Source organism: Schistocerca americana, chromosome 5 (assembly GCF_021461395.2).
Source record: "Schistocerca americana isolate TAMUIC-IGC-003095 chromosome 5, iqSchAmer2.1, whole genome shotgun sequence".
NCBI classification, from domain to species: domain Eukaryota; kingdom Metazoa; phylum Arthropoda; class Insecta; order Orthoptera; family Acrididae; genus Schistocerca; species Schistocerca americana.
Window position 1 is genome coordinate 561,254,087 of NC_060123.1, and position 26,097 is coordinate 561,280,183.

General features: G+C 42.7%; 1 protein-coding gene across 1 annotated transcript in view; it reads right to left on the bottom strand.

Moving 5' to 3' along the window:
- LOC124615884 (venom dipeptidyl peptidase 4-like) overlaps nt 1-26,097 on the bottom strand; it is a 109,815-nt gene that overhangs the window by 23,940 nt on the left and 59,778 nt on the right. Inside the window, exons 5-6 of the mRNA XM_047144052.1 lie at nt 12,374-12,534; nt 9,031-9,242 (exon numbers count right to left, since the gene is read on the bottom strand). Of these exons, the coding sequence (XP_047000008.1) occupies nt 9,031-9,242; nt 12,374-12,534 (373 nt within the window). The remainder of the gene's footprint in view (nt 1-9,030; nt 9,243-12,373; nt 12,535-26,097) is intronic.

Genomic DNA, 26,097 nt, shown 5'->3' on the forward strand with positions numbered 1-26,097 from the left:
TCTGGGACAAAAAACAAAATTGTGTTTCGCTAAAGGCGGACCCCACTCAAAAACATATTTTATTGTTAAAGCAAACACAGACAAAGGAGCTTCAACATCAAGATGATTATCTGTATTGTATCATTTAGTGCGTTCAGCGCTTCTAGGGTTTGCTGCAGGTGGAAAAGACAGTGTTCGATTTTCTCCACCATCATAGAAATATTGAACATACTAATTCCATCTCGTGAAATGCATAGCTTTCCATTGTATTGTTGTCCACTTGAATTGCAAGTTTGGGAGGATTTTGCCTTTGTTAGTCTTGGTTCTTTGCTCCTGTCACGAGGGTGCATCTCTACTAAAAAAAAACCTGAGGAGTGGTTCCTGTTGCTAAAAGATAGCACTGCTGTCCAGTAATTCACCGCATTCAACCCTTAGGAATGTTCGATGCTTGCTAACAGACGGCACTGCTGTCTAACAGTACGAGCTTTTCACTTTTCACTACGCAGTAACACACCAAATGTGCAATATTGTGCTCTGCCACCAAAAGGCACACATCAAATAAAACCATAAACGACCAACCAATCAGTAATGTCCATATGAGGGCAGTACACCACTACCGCGTCTTATCTGTGCAAACTGAATGTTATTTGGCCAAATTTTTTATTGTTTCATGTCCCCTTCCCAGCCCTCCCCCCTCCACCCACACGCCTCATAAGGACAGGAAGGTGGGCAGCGATAGAGGTAACCCGCTCTTCAGCCAACTGACAATGAGAAGTAAATGAGACAAACAAGAAAAAGATAGTGAGGACAGTTACACTGAATTTAAAACTATTTAAAGGCGAATAAAATGGAAGTTTCTTTGGGTATAAGATAGATGAGTTTCTGCAAAGGTAGTTAAAAAGAACAGTAATAATAAAAGGCAAAATGAAACAAAAAAATGGCTCTGAGAACTATGGGACTTAACTGCTGAGGTCATCAGTCCCCTAGAACTTAGAACTACTTAAAGCTAACTAACCTAAGGAAATCACACACATCCATGCCCGAGGCAGGATTCGAACCTGCGACCGTAGCGGTCGCGCGGTTCCTGACTGTAGGGCCTAGAACCGCTCGGCTACTCCGGCCGGCTCAAAATGAAACAAATATGTGCATATTTAAAACACTGTTATTTAAAAAGACGCACTTTCCTATCACTAGACATTGGAAGGTCCTGCCACAAGATAGGGAGTTAGTTGTTAAAGAGGATACAGTTGGTTGGTTAAGAGGGTAGGGATGTCGGAGTATAAGGATGGAGGACTGGTGCATTGCAGAAATGGGGTAGGAGTAGCTGTTGAGACAGAAGAGGGGGTAGAGTAGAGGGGGAGATGGTGGCACTAATAGTTGTTTGGAAAAGGGTGGTGTGGAAAGAAAGGCAGAAGGGAAAACGGGAGCTAAGGATATATGAGGAGGGGGAGAGAGAGAGCCCTGATAAGGTAGATTGGGTGAGGTGGACCTGTAGCTGCTAGGATGGGTAAATGTTTGGGTGGAGTTAATGATCTGGGAGGAGGAGTTGATGGAAGTTTCTTTGGGAGAAGATATGGAGTATGTGTAATTGGATGGTTGGTGGAATGGGTTAATAAAGGCATATGAGAATTGGAAAACGACAGGATTATTGGAGTCGAGTTGGCAGACAGTGTAGATTGTTCAGAGGCGTTCAGTGTGAGTGAGGAGGGGCAGGAATGTGTTGAGTTGGTAAAGAATCCTTATTTGGAAGGTAATTGGATGTAGAAAGCGAGGTGGTGTGCATGGTGTAAGGATCTGGAGAGACTTATAGAACTTAGGAAGGACAGATATCCATGCAACATTTTCATTGCAAAGAATAGGGCAGGTTAAGGATTTGTACATGTGAAGGACAGTGGAGAGGCGTAGTGCCCATGTTCAGCTGGTTAGTAGTTTTAGTAGATTTAGTCTACTGTGGGCTTTCTGTTGGACAGTTAGTAGGTGAGGTTTCCACGTTAGTTGCCAGTCGAATGTTAGGCCAAGGTATTTTAGAGGGTTAGGTAGGAGGATGTGACGGTCATAAATGGTGAGGTAGATGTCACAGAGACAGAAGGTGCAGGTAGTGTGTCCTACAATTATTGTCTGGGTTTTGGAGGGGTTGATCTTAAGGAGCCATTGATTACACCAGGAGGTAACGTTACTGAAGTGGATTTGGAAGGATTGTTGGGATTTCTGGTGTGTTGGATAGATGGTAAGGAAAGTGGTGTCATCAGCATATCGAAGGAGGTAGATAGGAGGAGGTGGTTTATGCGTATCAGCTGTGTATAAGAGGTAAAGGAGGGCATAGAGAATGGAACCTTGGAGCACTCCTGCAGTGATGCGGAGGGTATGGAAACTGGTGTTGTTAACAAGGACATAGGATCGGCGATTGGAGAGGAAGGATACAATAAGGCAGACGTAGTTGATGGGAAGTGCTTGTCAAAGTGAGAGTTGTCAAGTATGGAGAAGATTTTTGAGAGATAGGATGCAAAGTGATTGGCTTTGCTCAGATCGTCAGACAGGGAAAGGTTTTTGTGAAAGATCAGATAGTGAAGGATGGGATGGGTGCCTGTAAGCCGATGGAATGCTTTCCAGTACTTGCAAGGGTTAACTCAGAGTATAACATTGAGTCTGGTGCATGTCTGGTGACAGTGCCAGCGTTTTTCGGCATTGAGTATATTTATAATGTGTCGCTGCAGTTGCCGGTGGCGTTTGGATGTAGTTTGGTCTGATCGCATTTCGAAATTGAGCTGTTCAATGTCTTCTTCCTTAACATAGAATCTTGCTGAATGTGTTGGAGCAGTTAACCTCTTAACTGACAGCTTTGTTTTGTCACACAAAATGTTATTACTTACTATTTTAAGAGGACTGAAACGCAGTAAACAACATTACACAAAACGATTTCACAGCATCAGCCACAGAATTACATAACACATTTGCTCCCGAGGGCAGAACAGTCAACTGTTTACTAAACAATGTCAACAGATGGCATTAAGGGTCTCTCCTCATTCTGAAGTCCCCATGATGACAAGCAGTGCATCAATAGGTGAGGTTCCAAAGGCTCCCACACATCTCATTATTACGCTTCTTTGGACACGTCTCACTGCTTTGGCAGAACTGATTTGTGGACTCATGGGCTGGAATCATGTCACAGCTAAACCACTCTTGAAATGAATGATGTGCTCACAAAACCCTCAGCGACAGAGCGATACGAGTGACTGGGAGGAGCTATGATACAGAAAAGTATCACAATTCCTATGACACCTTCGCCTGTTGATGAGTTGATGGCATATCATAGAAAGATTCTACAGATGAGTTCATACACCAGGTTACAGTTCTTGGCTCGAGTAAAGGATGGAGAAGTCGACCCACAGCTCACAGGAAAAGGGAACCCATCGCTTCTCGCGGATCTGGAAACAGACAATCCTCACCCATACCAGACTGATGCTTTCGAGGCAAGCCACATCCATACACATCACCAGGCTCCTCATAGGGGAACACGAGTGGCAGCACCTTGTGGCCAAAGGGCCAGCAGCATGCCAGCTGCATCAAGTGATGACAGATGAGGCCACCAAGATGCAGTTTCCCGATGACACAGGCACTGACGTTTGCGTATTCCAACAGACACTTTCGTGGCAGCGTAGACCAATCAAAGACTTTGATCTCTTTGCAGGAAACGGTTCCCCCACAACAACCTAAGGCTGGGTGACAGTAAATCTGAACCTAGGTTTGCAGAGAACTACTGAGTGGTGGTTTATTGTCCCCAGCGTCTCTCGCCCAATAAGAGATCCAGATTTTCTGCACTTATTTGACTTCAAACTTGACATTCGGCATATCTGCGTCCTAAATCAAAATATTCCAGTGGTGTGACCAACTGTGCATTATCGTCACAGGACCGCTTCCACACTTCCAACCCTTATCATTGATGACGTGTGCTGCTGGTATAGTGGGCTCCCAAGCCACTCAACATTCCACCTTATACAGACTACAGCAGGTCCTCCTGTCATGACAGCTGCAGCCTGGTCCCGATAAACTTCAAATTGCCAGGGCGAAATTTGACACGATGGTCCAGGCAAGCATAGCACAACCATCAGAGGGTACGCAGGTATCGCTGTTGGACTTGGTGGCATAGAAGCCGCTTTGTTAGCGGCAATGCAGTGATTCTAGAATACTGATATTTGGACGATTAGAGACCACACTTCGATGAACCACGAAGCAGTGGTCACACATCAATTTTCATGTGGCGCAGCTGTTCCATGGACTAAATCAAATCCCAGTGCCTCAGAGGATATACAGAGAGCAGTTATCATAACCTACGAAGTGTGTTTTCAGCTTTACAGGAGTGATTTTCGTTGTATTCAGAATATCTGTTGCTGGTGCATGCCCACCTCCAAAACGGATCGCTGCCCTGAGAGAGTAAGAGACTGTCTAGAGTAGTTTTTATTGTGACAACTACATTAATACCTAGGAACGACAGACTTCGATTGCTGTTTTATACACTATATGACCAAAAGTATCTGCAGACCCCTATGTAATGTGGAACAACCCAATAGATGTCTGCCAGTATGAAAGGAGGCGGTGAGTATTGTGTTGTCAGTGCAAAAAGGAGCAACAGCAGAATGGTTTAGTCAGGAGGGTTCAGTGATATCGAACGTGGACTAGTCATTGAATTTTACCTGAGTAACAGACCCATCAGGGATATTTCAGCCCTTCTAAGGCTGCCCAGATTAATTATTGGTGACGTGATTGCGAAGTAGAAACGACAAGGAACAACCACAGCTATTTCAAGTGCAGACAGACCTCATGTACTGGTCAGCAAGAGCCATCAAGCTTCGTACAGGGAGGCTGTAAAAAAATGCATGAAATCAGCAAAAGAAATCACTCATGAGTTCGAAAGTCCTTCTGGCATGCCAGCTAGCCCAACGACTGTGCGTATCGAATTAAGAAGGATATGGTACTATGGTGGAGCAGCTCCTTCTAAGCCACACATTTCTATAGTCAGATGGTGTAAAGAGTGGAGTCACTGGACGGTGGATGACTGGAAACGAATGATTTGAAGTTAGGAATCGTACTATACCTTGTGGTAATCCAACTGAACTGTTTGAGTTTGTTGAATGCCCGGAGAACGTCACCTGCCATCATGTATAAAGTCAACAGTTGAGTACAAAGGAGGTAATTTTACAGTGTGGATGTTTTTCGTGCTTACATTCTAGCCCTCTTACTGTGAATAAGAAAATGCTAAATGAAGAATTTTATGAACATATGTTACACCACTGGGTAATGAGTAAAGTAGAGGAACAGTTCGGAATTGATGACTGTTTGCGTCATCATGAAAATGTACCCTGTCATGAAGCAGCTTCTGTGATACAATGGTTTGTGGACAATAACATTCCTGAAATGGACTGGCATGCCAAAAGTCACGACATGAATGCAGTGGAACACCTTTGAGATGACTCAGAACGTTTGTTTCGCTCCAAACACCAAAGTCCAGAACTATTAGTCTAATGGATACCTGGAAACTTTTGATCAGATAGTGGACCTTGGAGTGCCAAAGATACGGTGCCGCTCAACGTAGTATTAGCGGACCATACATTCCGTTCTTCTACAGATCTCATGGGATTAACGGCCTACAGGAAGTGTCCGACAGAACAGGGGAGAGAGAGAGAGAGAGAGAGAGAGTTAAGGCTCACCGGCCATTTGACCATCTTCTTCTGTGCGGATGCACAAACAGTGCCCGAACTCTTACGGGAATCGGCAAAAAGCCGAGAGTAATGAGCATAATGGGCAGGGGTACTATGAATATAGTGCAGGACAATAAGTTGGGAATGTGGGTCTCACGGGAAGCGTGCCAGAGGTAAGTCCCTGCAGTCGCACTATCTTCTGTGTGCTCGGTGACTTAGGTGCATAGAGCATCTGCCATGTAAGCAGAAGATCCCGGGTTCGAGCCCCAGTCGGGACACACATTTTCGACTGCCCCCGTTGACTTATATCAACGCCTGTAAGAAGCTAGGGGTAGACATTTCACTGCATTTAATTGCCTAGTTCACAACTGAGAATCGGCATAGTGGCACCGAGAAATGGTAGCTGACGCACCATTTCTCAGCCAGTAGATTTCAACAACGCACAATTGAAGGAGCTGCTGCAAAAAAAGGAAGATTAGAATTTAACATCCTGTCGACATGAAGGTCATTAGAGACGGAGCACGAACTCGGATTATTTCAAAGGTGGGGAAGGAAAACGGCTGTGCCCTTTCGAAAGGATTCATCCCGGCATTTGCCTCAAGCGATTTAGGGAAATCAAGAAAATCTGGATGGCTTGAGATGGATTTTAACTACACTCCTCCCGAATGCGAGTCCAGTGTGTAACCACTGCACCACGGGTCGGTTGGTACCCGCTGCAAGGAACGTTGGTCTTTGAGTTGCGGAGCATACCTCTATGAGACGCCGATGTAGCAGTGTAACGGGTGTTGGGTGGATATCCTGCCGGCTAGCTCGTGCAGCTGCCGGCTGACTTCCTTCCCCATCTGCCACAACTACTTGAACAACAGTTGAAATCATACACAACCGTCGGAGGAATATTTATGACCTACTCTTGCCTCGTGCTACAGTTAAAAACTAACGTTTTGTTTTCTCAAATCTAGCCATGACAAAAACACGGCTTTCTGCGCAAAAGCCGCTCGAGTAAAATTTCCCCTTTCCAAAGCTCTTATCCAGCAGTACAACAGAGCGACTGGTGACTCACTCCATGTAAAAGGGGTAAAGATAGCCGAGTCAATCGAGCGATGTAATCCAACGTACTTGAGAGATGAAGATGAGTCAGATGCCACTGCCGTGGCACACAGGCATGCTGACATCCCCCCACCCCCACCCCCAGCAGTTCAGTCGACCGCCACTGCTGATCCAGACACAGGTGCCGCGCCATGGTAGATGTCAAGAGAAGAGTGCGCGACTGGAGCGACACCATGTTTATATTTGCGATTGAGCGGGGACCCACAGGCGATTTCATAAAATAACAATTATCGTTGGTTTTATTAGGTACTACAGCGGACTACACCTACTAAGAAGGCCAGCGTGCACCCAGGCTAATATCTCGCCGGACTGGATCTAAACGCTACTTGTTATGCATATAAAACTATGTCTTATGTAATGCTGCTATTGTTCCTCAAATATGATATGAATAAAGTAACTGCTCGTAAAGTATTGACCGCTCAGGAACATACACTACTGGCCATTAATATTGCTACACCACGAAGATGACGTGCTTCAGACGCGAAATTTAACCGTCAGGAAGAATATGCTGTGAGATGCAAATGATTAGCTTTTCAGAGCATTCACACAAGGTTGGCGCCGGTGGCGACACCTACAACGTGCTGACATGAGGAAAGTTTCCAACGGATTTCTCATACACAAACAGCAGTTGACCGGCGTTGCCTGGTGAAGCATTGTTGTGATGCCTCGTGTAATGAGGAGAAATGCGTACCATCACGTTTCCGACTTTGATAAAGGTCGGATTGTAGCCTATCGCGATTGCGGTTTATCGTATCGCGACATTTCTGCTCGCCTTGGTTGAGATCCAATGACTGTTAGCAGAATATGGAATCGGTGGTTTCAGGAGGGTAATACGGAACGCCGTGCTGGATCCCAACGGCCTCGTATCACTAGCAGTCGAGATGACAGGCATCTTATCCGCATGGCTGTAACGGATCGTGCAGCCACGTCTCGATCCCTGAGTCAACAGATGGGGACGTTTTCAAGACAACAACCGTCAGCACTAACAGTTCGACGACGTTGGCAGCAGCACAGACAATCAGTTCGGAGACCATGGCTGCGGTTACCCTTGACGCTGCATCACAGACGGAAGCGCCTGCGATGGTGTACTTAACGACGAACCTTGGTGCACGAATGACAAAACGTCATTTTTTCGGATGAATCCAGGTTCTGTTTACAGCATCATGATGGTCGCATCCGTGTTTGGCGACATCGCGGTGAACGCACATTGCAAGCATATATTCGTCATCGCCATGCTGACGTATCACCCGGCGTGATGGTATGCGGTGCCATTGGTTACACGTCTCGGTCACCTCGTGTTCGCATTGACGGCACTTTGCACAGTCGACGTTATATTTCAGATGTGTCACGACTCGTGGCTCTACCCTCCATTCGATCCCTGCGAAAGCCTAAATTTCAGCAGGATAATGCACGACGGCATGTTGCAGATCCTGTACGGGCTTTTCTGGATACAGAAAATGTTCGAGTGCTGCCATGGCCAGCACATTCTCCAGATCCCTCAGCAATTGAAAACGTCTGGTGAATGGTGGCCGAGCAGCTGGCTCGTCACAATACACCAGTCATTACTCTTGATGAACTGTGGTATCGTGTTGATGCTGCATGGGCAACTGTACCTGTACACGCCATCCAAACTCTGTTTGACTCAATGCCCAGGCGTATCAAGGCCGTTATTACGGCCAGAGGTGGTTGTTCTGGGTACTGATTTCTCAGGATCTATGCACCCAAATTGCGTGAAAATGTAATCACATGTCGGCTCAAGTATAATATATTTGCCCAATGAATACCCGTTTATCATCTGCATTTCTTCTTGGTGTAGCAATTTTAATCGCCACTTTATTTGTTTTATGTTTAATTTAACATAATGCAACATGTTTCGAGCATTATCTGCCCATCTTCAGGATTGTATGCATAAACGCCTTAAGATGGACATAAAACGCTCAGAGCGCATTGCGTCATGTTAAATTAAATAGAAAACAAATAAAGTGACTGGTAGAAGAAAATACAAATAAGCAATTATTTATTTATTTATGTAGCCAGTATGACCAGAAGTAGTCCTACGCATTTACGTATTTTAAATGGAAAAATACTTATTCCACTTCCTTGACCACCATTTCACTTATAATCTGTGAAGGAACATTATCATACTCCGTCCTTTGTAAACATGTCTTTTTTTACAGTTTCTACATCCTTGAGGGTGGATGTATGGAACGAAGGAAACACGTATCTTTCTATTTGCCTGCCTATATACCTGCTGCCTGAAGAGAACGCCCGCCTCCTCGAGGGCGCGCGCTAGCATCATGGAGTTCTGGTAGAGGACGTTGTCATCCGCCGTCCCGTGGATCAGCAGGAACATCTTGTTGGCGAAGCGGTCAGCCAGTCTCGTGACGTCACTGGCACTGTAACCTGCCTTGTTGTCCTCTGGAGTGGGCAGCCCCATGTATTTCTCCGTATATTTCGCATCTGTCGAAAGACGCAGCGTCACCGTGCTTACAGCGCATAGCAAGTACAAGCGACTGCAAATTTTCTGTACTTGATTACCGATACTGATTACACCATATGACGGTACTGGATTTGGATGCATGACATAAAAGTAACGGACAAGTTCTGCTACACTGCCCGACAAAGAAAGTGAAGCGTCCATAAGATATGATCGGATATCAATAAAACTTCGTGCACAGACGAATATGTAAATGATCAGAGTAGAAATTCTCTGTGACAGGTATAACGGCCACCACAGTGCATTTAGCATTGTTCGAGTTTAGTGTTGTTACTTTTTTTGACAGGCAGTGTATTCCGGAATTGAAGTAACGGGCGATAGCAAAAGGAAAGATAAGATAAAGTACTGAACACCAATAGAAAGGAAAGTTTTTGTGAAAAAAGTGTGTCATCATATGCAACTTTAAATGTCAGTAAGTCTATTCTAATAAAAAGTAGAGTGTAGCCCTATATGGAAGTGAAACATGGATGATTAATGCTAGAAACAAGAAGAGACTAGAAACCTTTGAAATGTTGTGTTACAGAAGCTTGGTGAAGCTTAAGCGTAGATCGAGTAACTAGCGAAAATGTACTAAAACGAATTGGTAAGAAAGAGTTTTTTGACGCAACTTGACTAAATGAAGGGAGAGAGTAACAGAACACATGATAAGCCATCAAGGAACAGTTTGATTATAAGTGGAGGAAAATGTGAGGGATATAAACCGTAGATGGAGATCAGAGGTTGATTGTTGGCTACGGTAAGTCAGTTCAAGTAAATGTAGGTTATAGTAATTTTGTACAGATGAAAACTCTTTCACAGCGTGGAGCGTTGCATGAAACCAGTCTTCAGACTAAATACCGCAACAAAAATGTAATACACTTGTACCACACTTCTTTTTCAGGTGTACAACGCAATAACATGATCTTCAGACAAATTAATCCCTACCTGTGACATATTTAAAGGACTAAATCCAAATTTTTTTTCTGGTATGGTGCAGGTAACTGGGGTTTTCCGTTTTAACACAATTTGTACAACAGTATTGAACACTTATCATACAACTAGCGACACACTTCAGAACCGCAGTTTGGCAAAGAAATGTTGCGTACTTAGAAGGTAGGAAAATGAAACATCATGAAAACAGGTCTTGTGTATAGGGGACGATTCAGCAGTCCCTACCTATAGGTTTTATGCAACCTGCAACATCTGCATTTGCCATGTGGAAGATCTAAATATTTTCTCGCTTTGTATGTGCAAACAGTTAGTCTTACAGAAAAAATGAATACGAACTTTCTGTAGAGAATTTAATTTAGTTAAATTTTGTACTGGGATACCTTTTCACTGGGGGCTGTATTTTTCGAATTATTGAAGAAAAACGTACAAAAGTGACCTCTAGATGGGTTATTCTTGAATAACTCGAAAACCGTGGTCTCGAGGTAAAACATATCCCAATACAAAATTTAACTACATCAGATTTTCTGCAAAAAGGCACTGTTTATTTTTTTATAGGACTAACAGTTTCCGTGGGGCGAGCGAGAGAATATGAAAATCTTGCGCTTGGTTTTTGAAGGCTTTGTGGGTTGCATAAAACCAATAAGTAGGGGCAGATAAATCACCTTGTATAAGGTATTGTACTAATCAACTCGTAACACGCATCAGAGTCTTTATAACTGTTACCACAGAAGTCTTTGACAAGGGCCTCACAGAAAATATGAAACCCCTATACAATATCACAAAGGGACTTCTATCGACTATAGTTACTGCAGAAAATTAATGCTGATGATGTATGAACGAGCATGTAATATATTTCGCTACCCTTCTAGCAGCATTAACCATTCCTTAATACGGTTGAATGGAACTGACAAGGAAAATAATGTCACATGTACAAGGGCAATATCAACAATGCAGTCACCTGGGTTGATATAGGCACGTTGCGTCGGGAAGCGGTGGATATAGAATATAGATGAGGTCCCATGTGAGTCACAAGCGGCGAATTGAAGAACTGTTGCATCAGATCAATTGCAGTTAATTTTTTGAGAAAAATTATGGCCATATTACTGCTTAGGAACAATATTAGTAGACAATGAAGTTGATTGTTGTCTTAAGATGATTAGCCCATAATTGAGAGCAGGTAGACCTGCTTCTAATATTACATATTTTACAATAATATTACTCATGTAAACTCTGTGGCAGATATTGTGGGAGAAGCTACAAAGACAATGCCAATATGACCTATACAAGCACTTAAAACGTTTGAAAATACAATGAAATGAAAACCCTTAGATGCAGATAATTAATGCTGATGATGTATGAACGAGCATGTAATATATTTCGCTACCCTTCTAGGAGCATTAACCATTCCTTAATACTGAACTGGTAAGGAAAATAATGTCACATGTACGAGGACAATATAACAATGCAGTCACCTGAGTTGATAAAGGCTCGCTGCGTCGGGAAGGCGTGGATATAGAATAGAGATGAGTCACAAGCGGCGGATTGAAGAACTGTTGCATCAGATCAACTGCAGTTAATTTTTTGAGAAAAGTTATGGCCGTATTACTGCTTAGGAACAACATTAGTATGCAGTGGAGTTAATTGTTCTCTTAAGATGTTTAGCCCATAATTGTGAGCAGGTAGATTTGCTTCCAATATTACATGTTTTACAATAATATTACTCATGTAAACTCTGTGGCAGACATTGTGGGAGAAGCTACAAAGACAATGCTAATATGACCCATACAAGCACTTACAACGATTGAAATTACAAAGAAATGAAAACCCTTAGCTGCTTACAGGCGTTGACATACGTCAACGGGGACAGATGAAAACGTGTGCCCCGATCGAGACTCGAACCCGGGATCTCCTGCTTGCATGGCAGATGCTCTATCCATCTGAGCCAAGTGCTATGTCAACGCCTGTAAGCAGCTAAGGATTTTCATTTAATTGTAACTTCATTCTAACGAGGTGCATGGTCACCGATGGTATCTGTTCTTTCGGACATTTACATTTTATTAAGTTCAGATGATGAAGTGCAATAACAGAAGACAAAATGCTAGTGAAACGCGAGTAACATCCACGCCTATCCCCGGGCACCGCTTCCCCTGACAAAGCTACTTACCGTAGTACAACCAGTCGGCGACTGGGGCCACAGAGGCGCCGCACCTGAAGACGCCCTCGTGGTCGCGCGCCAGAGCCATGGCCGTCACGTAGCCGCCGTAGCTCCAGCCCCAGATGGCGACACGCGAGCTGTCGATGAAGCGGTACTTCTCCGTTAGCCGCCTGCGTAAAAGGAATACAAAAAGGAGTCGGTTGTGAAACAGTCTGCTCAGTATCGTGTATTTTGTACGTTTGTCAATAGACGAAGACGCATCGAATTCGAGACAAAGGATATCGTACGTTTCGCGACTCCGTCACAAACGGCGTTCACTACGCTCATCTGTGGGGAAAAAAAAAATGGTTCAAATGGCTCTGAGGACTATGGGACTTAACTTCTGAGGTCATCCGTCCCCAAGAACTTAGAACTACTTAAACCTAACTAACCTAAGGACGTCACACACATCCGTGCCCGAGGCAGGATTCGAACCTGCGACCCTAGCGGCCGTGCGGTTCCAGAATGTAGCGCCTAGAACCGCTCGGTCACTCTGGCCGGCTCTGTGAATCAATTCGACCATCTGGACAACTACGAAGTGTCGCCTCAGTTGCGTGACTGGATTCGTGATTTCCTGTCAGAATGGTCACAGTTCGTAGTAATAGACGCTAAGTCATCGAGTAAAACAGGAGTAATATCCGTGGTTCCGCAAGGAAGTGTTATAGGCCCTCTATTGTTCCTGATCTATATTAACGACATAGAAGTCTGGAGACAATCTGAGTAACCGCCTTAGATTGTTTGCAGATGACGCTGTCATTTACCGTCTTGTAAAGTCATCAGATGATCAAAACGACTTGCTAAATGATTTAGATATCTGTATGGTGCGAAAAGTTGCAATTGACCCTGAATAAGGAAAAGTGTGAAATTATTCACATGAGTACTAAAAGAAAGCCGGCCGAAGTGGCCGAGCGGTTCTAGGCGCTTCAGTCCGGAACCGCACGACCGCTACGATTGCAGGTTCGAATCCTGCCTCGGGTTTGGATGTCTGTGATGTCCTTTGGTTAGTTAGGTTTAAGTAGTTCTAAGTTCTAGGGGACTGATGACCTCAGAAGTTAAGTCCCACAGTTCTCAGAGCCATTTGAACCATTTTTTGAACTAAAAGAAATCAGCTAAATTTCGATTACGCGATAAGTCACACAGACCTGAACGCTGTAAATTCAACTAAATACTTAGGGATTACAATTACAAATAACCTAAATTGGAACGATGACATAGATAATATAGTGAGTAGAGCAAACCAAAGACTGCGATTCATTGTCAGAACACTTGCAACAAGTCTACTAAAGACACTGCTTACACCACGCTTGTCCGCCCTTTCTGGAGTATTGCTGTGCGGTGTGGGATCCGCAACAGGTGGGACTGACGGATGACATCGAAAAAGTACAAAGAAGGGCAGCTCGTTTTGTAAATTCGCGAAATAGGGGAGCTAGTGTCACAGACATGATACGTGAACTGAAGTGGCAGTCATTAAAACAAAGGCGTTTTTCGTTGCAACGGGATCTTCTCATGAAATTTGAGTCACCAGTTTTCTCCTCCGATTGCGAAAACATCTGTTGGCACCCACCTACATAGGAAGAAATGATAATCACGATAAAATAAGAGAAATCCGGGCTCGCACAGAAAAATTTAAGTGTTCAATTTTCCCGCGTGCCGTTAGAGAGTGGAACAGTAGAGAGACAGCTTCAAGGTGGTTCATTGAGCCCTCTTCCAGGCACTTTATTGTGAATAGCAGAGTAATCACGTAGATGTAGATGTAGATGCACAGGTTGTTACAGGTTTAAGTGTAGATATTTTTTGGTGGCTGAGGACAGTATACTTAACAACATTACATCAGTAATTATTTCATTTGCAGACTAATGACTATTGCTGTTACGGGTAGTATGTTTTTAGGTTGGTTAATCCCTCCAAGTATGTAAACCATGAATGTTTGTTTTCCCCTGGGCAGCACGTCAGGTACTGAAGTGTGGACACATAGACGCAAAACGGTTAGTCTATACTGACAGGGGTAGTCCACTTAGTGATGCAGTTATTACCATGCAAAAAACATCAGATAGTAAATTGTTTGACGTGTATGTGGGAACTCTGTTAGTGGCAGAGAAAAAGAAGCAACTAACACACTTGAAGTGGATACTTAACAACATTACATCAGTAATTACTTCATTTGCAGACTAATGACTATTGCTATTATGGGTAGCATGTTTTTAGGTTTTTTAATACCTCTAAGTAAGCAAGCCATGAATGTTTGTTTTCCCCTGGGCAGCACGTCAGGTACTGAAGTGTGGACACACAGACGCAAAACGGTTAGTCTATATTGACAGGGGTAGTCCACTTAGTGATGCAGTTATTACCATGCAAAAAACATCAGATAGTAAATTGTTTGACGTGTTTGGGGGAACTCTGTTAGTGGCAGAGAAAAAAAAGCAACTAACACACTTGAAGTGGATACATATTGAGGTACTTATACCCCTATTTCGATGTACGAGTATAACTGGTCACTGTGCGTGTGTAGGGCAGTTTCTCTTTGGCCAGCCACCTCAAGCACATGGTCGTCAGCCCCGCTACGCCAACCTCTTCTCGCCATCACTCACACCGTCAATATCGCTTCTCTCCTCTCCGCTGCATTCTTCCGAATTCGTCATCTCGCACTACTCTACTGCCTTAGGACTTTGACCCGATCATTAAGGCACAACTGCAGGCAATAAGACATGTGTCGACTAGCGGATAAAATTCCACAAGTCACTTGTGGAAGATACTTCTCAAAATTTTTTGATGTGGAAACACACTCAGCAAGTCAACTTCCTCAAGTTCTGTCAACTTCCAGAACTACAACACTAGTGTTCAAAATTAAATCAAGAAACCGCTATTTCCTCGCCCTGTGTCTAATTCACGATATAATCACACAAACAGTTAACCAGATGTCTGTACGAGCGTGTCCTACATGGAAGATGGCGTTCCGGTCAGCGGACATCCTCGCCAACGATGAAGTCAGGGCATCTATCAAACGGGATAGAGTTTGCAGGGTAGTCCCACAACCACAATCGCTGTGTACACAGTCACAGACGGTGCAGTGTGGTGTAATATTTCTGGCTGCACAGCTATCATATTCTGCTACAAGAAGCTCTTTTTGGAGCAGTTGAGAAGGCAGCTGTGGAAAGACGACGTAATGTGGTGTGAGGCAGATGGTTTGATCGGTACAGGTATCATGAGAAAGTCCGCCTAAATTGTGGTCCTTCTCCGCGATTGGCTGCGGCGTTCGGAAGTTGCGCGACAAAATGGTAATCTTCTATTATTAATCTTAGATAAACTAAACTGCATAGTTACTGGAATTTCATATTTAAAGCATGTCTGAATAGCGTGCTATCATTCCATTATTTCACAAGTACTAATAACCAGCAGAATAATAAAGAACTGCAAAACGAAAAGGTAGACGAAGCATTTCGGTGATCTTCGAATCGCGCCTAACTTCGATGGCGGGCAAAGTGGTCCGGCTGTAAGATCAGAGCTCGTTCGGCTGTCTCGGAGGACGGGCATGATGTCCGCCGCGGTATCAATTAAGGCTTAATTTTCAATGTCTAGTTTTTAAATGTAAGACTGGTTGGGGAGCCTCGGTGGAGAGACATGCTGTCTGCCTCGGTATCAGTTTCGATTTAATTCGCAGTGACTAGTTGGGAGCAGTGTGATTGTAATTACAGAAATACTCAGTTATTTTGTTGAAGAATGGAAATTATTTGTGACTCTAAAGTGGAATATAGTTGTGCAGTTTCCCGTGTCCTACGAATAAAAAGCGAGTGGCATCCCGTATAAACAAAATGATCGGAAATTTAACCATTTCTAAAACAACAGTTCCTTGCTAAGAGTTTCTTACAGCCTCAAGATCACGGATTCACGACCTACGTGATATTTTCTGCCCAAGGAACATCAACTATCGAAGACTGCAGGTTGGTGAACTTTTATTAGAACTTATGCATTCCACTTGGGCGTTAGAAGCAAATAGGCGTGTACTGCAATCTTAGTACAAATGAGATCAGCGACACGTTATCTGTGGCAACACAGAGGAGGTATGAAGAAAAGAAATACTTTTGAGGGAAGGAATTTATCATACACACATATATATCACTTCTCTCTCTCTCTCTCTCTCTCTCTCTCTCTCTCTGCCTCTCTCTCTTTTTCAACTTGCCGTAATGTCACAGAGAAGATGTCTCTCTGTGGTGGAGGGCCATAGAAAGAATGGTTTAGTGTGAATCGTTCTGCTGTTTCTTGGATGTGGTGACACTTTATGGAGACCATAACTGTATCCCAAAGACCAGGGCCGTGCCGGTAACGTGTGACTTCAGAACAGGAAACCGTCATTTGACTGTAAGGGCACCACAGTACCGCCTTAGTACTGTAGGGCAACTGGTACGTGAGCACACAGCGTCCTCTGCACGTGTTGTATCGATGCAAACAGTGTGCAGAAAGCTTCGGCAGAGTGGTCTTTATTGGTAGGGACCTGCTGTATGTCTACCGCTGATGCATCTTCATAGAAGGAAACGTATGTGTGGAGTCATCAACATCAAAGATATTCAAATGCATGAGAGCAGTAGCTTAGGGTGCATAATTAATCAGGCATTAGTAGCGGTATTACTTCACATTATCAGGCAGTATAGGACTAAAGAAAGATAACGAGAGATTGGGAATAAGACCGTAATGATTCCAACGACAAGGGGTGATGGTAACAGGACGAAATTAAGCCACAATTAATCATCAAGGTACCACAGATCCCTTAGTTACACTAGAGCGGCTGAATTCCTCGACAAATGTTTGACTGAACCGATTAAGAACGACTGCGCCTTACCGAGAAGTCTGCAACGCTGGTTGAAGGGTGTTCTACATGTGCAGGATCAGCGGGCGGTGGCGGCCGATTTCAAGTAATGCAGCAAAACCAGCTAAAGAGCCTCCAAACTTTTGGAGTGTGTAGATCGAGGCTGAAGAGTCGTTCAAGAGTAAAGCCAGGAATAACACCTATTTGTAATAGCAGAGGTATGTGGTGCATACTTTCAAGCAAGTGGAGAATTGTGTTATCCACTTTTTGCACAACGAATATGTGACGGCAAGTGAAAGTTTCATCGAAGCAAATCGCGAGCTTCAAATGTAGTGCTGTGTTCATGTGATGTGAGTGAACTACAGAGTATGAAAAGTCTTCTCCGTCCTATGCACGAGCTCCTAACTGATGCAGAAAGAGTTTTTCATGTGGACATTGTAATGAAACTGGTCTGATTACATAATGTACTACATACCAAGCGTAATTTTTCGATACAAGCTGTTTTATCAGGTATTTTGTGATATCCTTTTTTAACTGCCAAAAACTTTCTATATATTTCTAACAAAAAATTGTCTTGATTATTTTTATGAATGTAAATGTCAGAGAGGTACATGTTGTTCTTGTTGTGGCCTTCAGTCCTGAGACTGGTTTGATGCAGCTCTCCATGCTACTCTATCATGTGCAAGCTTCTTCATCTCCCAGTACCTACAGCAACCTACATCCTTCTGAATCTGCTTGGTGTATTCATCTCTTGGTCTCCCTCCACGATTTTTACCCTCCACGCTGCCCTCCAAAGCTAAATTGGTGATCCCTTGATGCCTCAGAACATGTCCTACCAATCGATCCCTTCTTCTAGTCAAGTTGTGCCACAAGCTCCTCTTCTTCCCAATCCTATTCAATACCTCCCCATTAGTTATGTGATCTATCCATCTAATCTTCAGCATTCTTCTGTAGCACCACATTTCGAAAGCTTCTATTCTCTTCTTGTCTAAGCTGTTTATCGTCCATGTTTCACTTCCATACATGGCTACACTCCATACAAATACTTTCAGAAATGACTTCCTGACACTTAAATCTATACTCGATATTAACAAATTTCTCTTGTTCAGAAACGCTTTCCTTGCCATTGCCAGTCTACGTTTTATATCCTCTCTACTTCGACCATCATCAGTTATTTTGCTCCCCAAATAGCAAAACTCCTTTACTATTTTAAGTGTCTCATTTCCTAATCTAATTCCCTCAGTATCTCCCGACTTAATTCGACTACATTCCATTATCCTCGTTTTGCTTTTGTTGATGTTCATCTTATATCCTCCTTTCAAGTCGCTATCCATTCCGTTCAGCTGCTCTTCCAAGACCTTTGCTGTCTCTGACAGAATTACATTGTCATCGGCGAACCTCAAGGTTTTTATTTCTTCTCCATGGATTTTAATACCTACTCCGAATTTTTCTTTTGTTTCCTTCACTGCTTACTCAATATACAGATTGAATAACATCGGGGGGAGGCTACAACCCTGTCTCACTCCCTTCCCAACCACTGCTTCCCTTTCATGCCCCTCGACTCTTATAACTGCCATTTGGTTTCTGTGCAAATTGTAAATAGCCTTTCGTTCCCTGTATTTTACCCCTGCCACCTTCAGAATCTGAAAGAGAGTATTCCAGTCAACATTGTCAAAAGCTTTCTCTAAGTCTACAAATGCTATAAACGGAGGTTTCCCTTTCCTTAATCTAGCTTCCAAGATAAGTCGTAGGGTCAGTATTGACTCACGTGTTCCAATATTTCTACGGAATTCAAACTGATCTTCCCCGAGGTCGGCTTCTACTAGTTTTTCCATTCGTCTGTAAAGAATTCGCGTTAGTATTTTGCAGCCGTGAGTTATTAAACTGATAGTTCGGTACATAAGCCTGAAGAAATTCAGTAATCTTTGACCAATGTGTGTTTGTGTTTAACAATCTACGGACTATCAGTGTGTAATGTTAGGGAGTTGCTTGCAGTAGTTGGGCGAAAGAAGTTGCGTATGACCGCATATGGTCAAAGTTGGGCGAGTGTTGTCCAGTACGTCTAAACAACGAAGCTCAAAACCATATTTTTATAACTGTGAACCACAAAGAAAAAGTGATATTTAAAATTTGTGGAATGATTTCAAGAATATGTCAACAAAGACAAAATTGAAACATGTTCATTGTTTTGACTATAACTGATACAACAAGTCAAACCCGTGAACTCCGGAAAATCCAAATATTTTGTCAATATTCTATAGGAAAGTTAGAAAGAAGACCCTACAGGTGAATCACGAGAAACAACGAAGAGGAATTTTACTAGATAAGTACCAATTATTTTGATCAATGTACATTTCTAAACTTTCCACGCTATTTCTTCAGTGTCCTCTTACGAAGGACGAACGAAGTATATGTCCTAAAAATCAGGAGGGACAGAATTTAAATAATTAGTTTGAACCATTAATTGTCATGTGGGAGGTCACAACTTGCAGGTGATGGTGAAACGCCAATTAATTGCACTTGCGTAGTGAATTGCTGTTAACATAAGCACGGGATCCATGCTTGCACTACTGGGTGGAGTAAGAAAATGGGTCCTCTCCTACTGCCACCATATCCTCTAGAACTATAGAACTAGTCTGCAGTCTTGCGAAGAATACGATCCGAAGCTGTAATGCGTCAACCGTCGTGCTCTCAGAGCAAAACAAAAATAACGGTTGATGTTTTTGCTGCTGCTAATAAAAGTCACTTGTCAACCAGACTGGTACTGTTCTGTCGATGCGACGCCACTGCCATGATATGTGCATCAGTTTCACTGATTTTATGTGCGGTCAGCTTCTCGTTTGTAAGATTTCTAATTTAAACAGATTAGATTAGATTTACTTTCATTCCAATTGATTCGTAGTGGGGAGGTGTTCCAGGATGTAGAACAGGTCAGAAAAACAACAATACGTGACAAGTATTTACAACTGAAACAAATAAGCTAATGTACCTTCCACAGGTCCCAAGTGGAATGATCGTCATTTTTTTTAATGAAAACTATATTAAAGAATTATTTTACGAACACTAACGCACTGAATTTAAAATAAAAAAAAGTTTTATTTATTTATAAGGTAATAAACATGAAATAGAACTACTAAAATACTTATTTACAATGAACACTTTACTGGACTGAAATGGTGCGGAAGTTAGATTGTACTTACATACACACATACACACAACAGAAACCAGCCGCCTGAGGGTGAATTTGTAATACATCCGAAACCGCTACAGGTTTGATTTAAATAAACCTTTTTAAAACCATACTTCTACCTGGTTGTTGTTTAAATAATAAACCGTACGACTGAAGTACAAGATGCAGAAAGGACGTATTCAATAAATGTGAGAATTTTCATTACACTTCTCTATAAAAAGTTCATAGATAGTTTGAAAGACAAAGCGTTATATTATTGTACCTCAGCCACGTTGCTCAGTGTGTCAACTTTCGACAAAACAGCTTCTCATTTGATCGCATGAGGCCTTTCCACCAGAAAAAAGTCTGATGTGGACGCAGGGAATCGAACCCCAGATTTCCGCAACATTAGGCGCAAGTGCAAACACTAGATCATGAGCATCTCTGTCGCATTAACTATAGGTACTCCGATGCTATAAGACTGTAGAAAAGCTATATGTAAAGTCAAAAAATTGTATAATGGCTTCTGGACGAGAGATACTTCGACGGACGGGAAAACTACAGTAAATATTATCATTATCTGGACATCATCGTCCTCGATTGTGGCACCATACAACGTACCGACACTCCAAGCTGAGGAAGATAGCGACATCACTGGGAAATGTAGTTCTACATAAATTGCCGGCGAAGCGCCGTGAACAACAAAGGGAAGATATGGCGTGCGTCCCGTTTCTGTTCTTCTGTGTTGCCGCAGAAACGAAAACAAAATCGAGTTACGTGATTGGTCTTAGCAGACGAACGAAGCATCCGCGACATGCGCTCCTTAAGTATATCGAATTTTTCCTGGCAGAATGGACTACAGGAATGCTGGCAGGGGGCGTGGAATACTTTCTTTCCTGGCGTACAAAACCGCTACCCTTGGTAGAGCAATCAATGTGATGCGGTCGACCGATTGCACGCTCAATAGCCCAATTTTCAGGTAGGTAGAAAAACAGTACTAACGAAGTAAAATTGTATTGCCTGATTTGTTTCCCTTTACAACAAAGAGATCTCAACTTACTCTGCAGTTTACAGAAGTTGCTTAGTACCACTTTCAGATTATTTATCTATCACTCAGCTCGAATAGCATAAGAGAAAAATTTACGTCTAAATCTTTCTGTGCGAGCTCTTACTTCTGTTAGTTTAGCTCGATGGTTTTCGTCTTCATAGGTGGGATTCAACAAAATATTTTGGCTTTCGGAGGAGAAAGTTCGACATTCAAATTTCGTGAAAAGATCTCAACGCGATAAAAAACATCTTTCTTAGTAATATACTCCTGTCTTGACATGCTAAATTTTTTTGTTACAATCCTTTTTACCCATTTCACTTTAACATCAGGTAGCTGTGTGTTACGAAGAGCTAACATTAGATTTGATGAACAGACTTAAAAAATCAAATTTAGAGTAATACAATAGTGTACAATAAAACAGTTACTAACACTTAACGTAAAATATGGGTAATATAATTAAGTAGCTTTGCCCAGGTATTCCACGAAAACAAAAACAATGCATCGACAGAATGTGCGCTGCACCATACGAGCTGCGCGATTGCAAGAATGTCACTCCACAACAAACCCCGCGTGACATGAGCGTCCATGGTTGCGTATCATGGAAATGAAATAATTCGGAAGAAAGCGCTGCTGCACGAAAAAGTATTAATAATTGGTTTATTGTACATAAATCTCACAAAAATGTTAGACTTAAGGCAATAAGTATAGCAGTGTCACATTGTGTAGTAGTCCGTGTGTGCTGTTCAGTATCATTCAGTTAGTGCTGTCATTATTGTTTTTTGTATGATCCTCTATTTAGGATGTCATATATAGGATCTTTTCCTCTCCCGACCTCAACTATTCAACACAACTAGTTGCGGTTTATGCTATCAATACTGTAGTAATATGTTTTCTACTGCAAATGTACTAATTGTACTTTTAGTAAACACTTTTTCACTCACAATAACGTTTACCGTAAAAAATAACGTGTTTCATAATGTACTATTTACAGGCTTTAATTATAATACTTATTGTGGGAATAATTGGTTCATATTAACATAATACGGGAAATAATGCAATATACGCTACTCACTTCAGCGATCTGGGGCCCGAATATGTTTATTTCGTAAAGCACCGCACGACGAGAGCTAGTTTAGTCTCTGACGCTGTTAAGATATTATTTGACTAGATCTCATGCATCCATGAGGTCTCTGCCTCAACTTATGCGTCACCACAATAACTCTAAACATCGTTTCTTTAATAAAAGTCTGTTCATCCATTTTAATGGTAGTTCTGTTTGCCAAAGACGTTTCTGATGATTCTGTTAAAACGAGACGCTTAATTAGGAGTACAATTAGATAAATTTATCGACAAATACAAGAGTATACTATTGAACCTAGCATGGTCGCTGACCCAATAAAAGTTTCTGTGTCCAAGGTAATGAAAGACACTTTTGTTTTAATGATTTCCGCCACAACTTTATTATCATATCAGTGACATACTCCTCTCTACTTCGTGATAATACGAGCTGTCTTTCACTGAACTTATCTGATGTACTCCGTCAATGTTATCTGGTAAGAATACCACACCACGCAGCAATACTTCAGAAGCGAGTGGACGAATGTAGTGTTGTCAGTCTCTTTAGCAGATTTCTTGTACGTTACAAATGTTCAGCTAATAAAGTGCAGTCTTTGGTTAGCCTTTCTCATAACATTTTCTTTTGCTGTATAAGTTGACCGAAATTGTAATCTTTGTGTGTGTAGCTGAATCGAAAATCCTTAAATATGTGTGTACGATTTATCGTGTAACCATGTTATTTTAGAAGTTATGTGAGAAACCATACATCTTTTATCGTACAGGGTCAACTGATACTATTCCCTATACGCAGATATGTTGTCTAATTCGTTTTGTTACGCTTTCTGCTGATCTATTTTGATTATTTTACCAGACTGTGATCCGCCCCGATAACTGAGTGGTCAGCGTGACGGATTGCCGTTCTACGTCCCTGGGTTCGTTTCCTGGCTGAGTCGGGGATTTTCTCCGCTCAGGGACTGGGTGTTATGCTGTCTTCATCATCATTTCATCCCCATCCGGCGCGCAGGTCGCCCAATGTGGCGTCGAATGTAACAAGACCTGCACCAAGGCGGCCGGACCTGCCCCGCAAGGGGCCTCCCGGCCAATGACGCCAAAAGCTCATTTCCATTATCAGACTGTAAATGGCATATTCTGTCAACACTATGAGCAGGCTTCTCACAGTGTCTTCTAAGTCCTTTGTACAGACTAAGAACAGGATATGGCTCGTAACGCTTCTTTGGAGAAAACCATAGACACTGTGGTGGCAAAAGTCACTGGGTATCTTCTACATCGTGTCTGAACTTCTTTCGCCCGGCGGAGTGCAGCAACTCGGCGTGGCTTGGTCTCAACAAGTCGCTAGAGGGAGGGAGGAGAAGATTAGTGGTTCAAATGGCTCTGAGCACTATGCGACTTAACTTCTGAGGTCATCAGTCGCCTAGAACTTAGAACTAATTAAACCTAAGGACATCACACACATCCATGTCCGAGGCAGGATTCGAACCTGCGACCATAGCGGTCGCTCGGTTCCAGACTGTAGCGCCTAGAACCGCACGGCTACTCCGGCCGGCAGAAGATCAGTGTTTAACGTCCCGTCGACTTGAAGGTCGTTAGAGACGGAGCACAAGCTCGGATTAGGGAAGGACGGAGAAGGAGTTCGGCATTTGCTTCAAGCGATTTAGGGAAATCACGGAAAACATATCGTTGGAAGTCCCCTGAAGAAATATTGAGCCTTGTTGCCTCAAAAACAACTACTTTCGTCGTACGTCCAACACTGATTTCTGCGGTTACTTCATGCTCTGTTGCTTGTCTGTTAACACTGAAAACTCCTCAGCTCTCGGACGTTGAGTGAAGACCATCGGCCACTGCTTTGTCCGTGGTGAGAGGCAACGCCTGAAACGTGGTATTCTCGGGACACTCTTGACACTGTGGATCTAGTAAACATTGAAGTACCTAATAGCTTCCGAAAGGAAACGTCCCATGCTTCTAGCTTCAACTACCGCACTGCCCTTTCATATCTAGTGTACGTGATATTACCGCCATCGGTACATCTGCATTTCGCTGTTGCAAGAACCCACCACTCGTATTAAACCACCATAAATGTCTCAGTTTAATCGGTGAGTCTGCAGATTTTTGCGATAATTTAGCCAATCTGTCCTTGAACTGACTTGGTGAGCCGCAGTGCAGAAACCCTCCCTACCTATTATGTGTAGATGCTCTCGTAGTCTTATGTCCCCTTGCAGAGCCGTAGATTCTAAAAGTGCAATACTACTATGTTTTACATTGTGAAGAGGAAAGAAGCTCTTTTTGTGCAAATAATTTTTATTCGGGATGCCATCATGGTGCGTTTGTTTAAGAAACACTGTAAAATGATTTTGTTCACACTGATTAAGCTATTAACGGTACGAGGGCATGGTCTACCGACAATTGCCGAGTATGGCGCACAGCCTGCAGCTTAAGCGTACAATCGGCGTAGTTCGAATAAAATCGTACATCTTCGGTTATGCCAGGGTTATTCATTGATTTATTAATCCCAACGTTTCCTGGCATTGTAAAATCGCTGAAAGGCAACTTTTGTTAGAAAATATTTATTAATAACGGTTACTTGATTCACGCGAGAATAAATGTCCTTTCCCTACATAACTCTTTGCTGACGTCACGAGCGATTTCTGCATCGGCATCCCATCCCACTGGCTTTTAAAGCGCCAGATGGTCAACCACCTCTGCTAGCCAGCATGGGAACCTACCGTTCTCTCGTTACTTCATATACTGTAGCGTTGATGCATTCACTTCATGTAGATCTCTCTATATCTACATGGAACTCTGCAAATCACATTCAAGGGCCTGGCAGAGGGTTCATCGAACCACCTTCACAATTCTCTGTTATTCCAATCTCGTATAGCGCGCGGAAAGAATGAACACCTATATCTTTACGTACGACCTCTGAATTCCCTTATTTTATTATGGTGATCGTTCCTACCTATGTAGGTCGGTGTCAACAAAATATTTTCGCATTCGGAAGAGAAAGTTAGTGATTGGAATTTCGTGACGAGATTACGTCGCAACGAAAAACGCCTTTCTTTTAATGATTTCCAGCCCAAATCCTGTGACATTTCTGTGACACTCTCTCCGATATTTCGCGATAATACAAAACGTGCTGCCTTTCTTTGAAGTTTTGATGTACTCCGTCAGTCCTGTCTGGTAAGGATCCCACACCGCGCAGCAGTATTCTAAAAGAGGATGGACAAGCGTAGTGTAAGCAGTCTCCGTAATGGATCTGTTACATTTTCCAAGTGCCCTGCCAATAAAACGCGGTCTTTGGTTAGCCTTCCCCACAACATTTTCTATGTGTTCTTTCCAATTTAAGTTGTTCGTAACTGTAATACCTAGGTATTTAGTTGAGTTTACGGCTTTTAGATTAGACTGATTTATCGTGTAACCGAAGTTTTACGAGTTCCTTTTAGCACTCATGTGGATGACCTCACACTTTTCGTTGTTTAGAGTCCACTGCCACTTTTCGCACCACTCAGATATTTTTTCTAAATCGTTTTGCAGTTATTTTATCTTATGATGACTTTTTAAGTCGATAAACGACAGCGTCATCTGCAAACAACCGAAGACGGCTG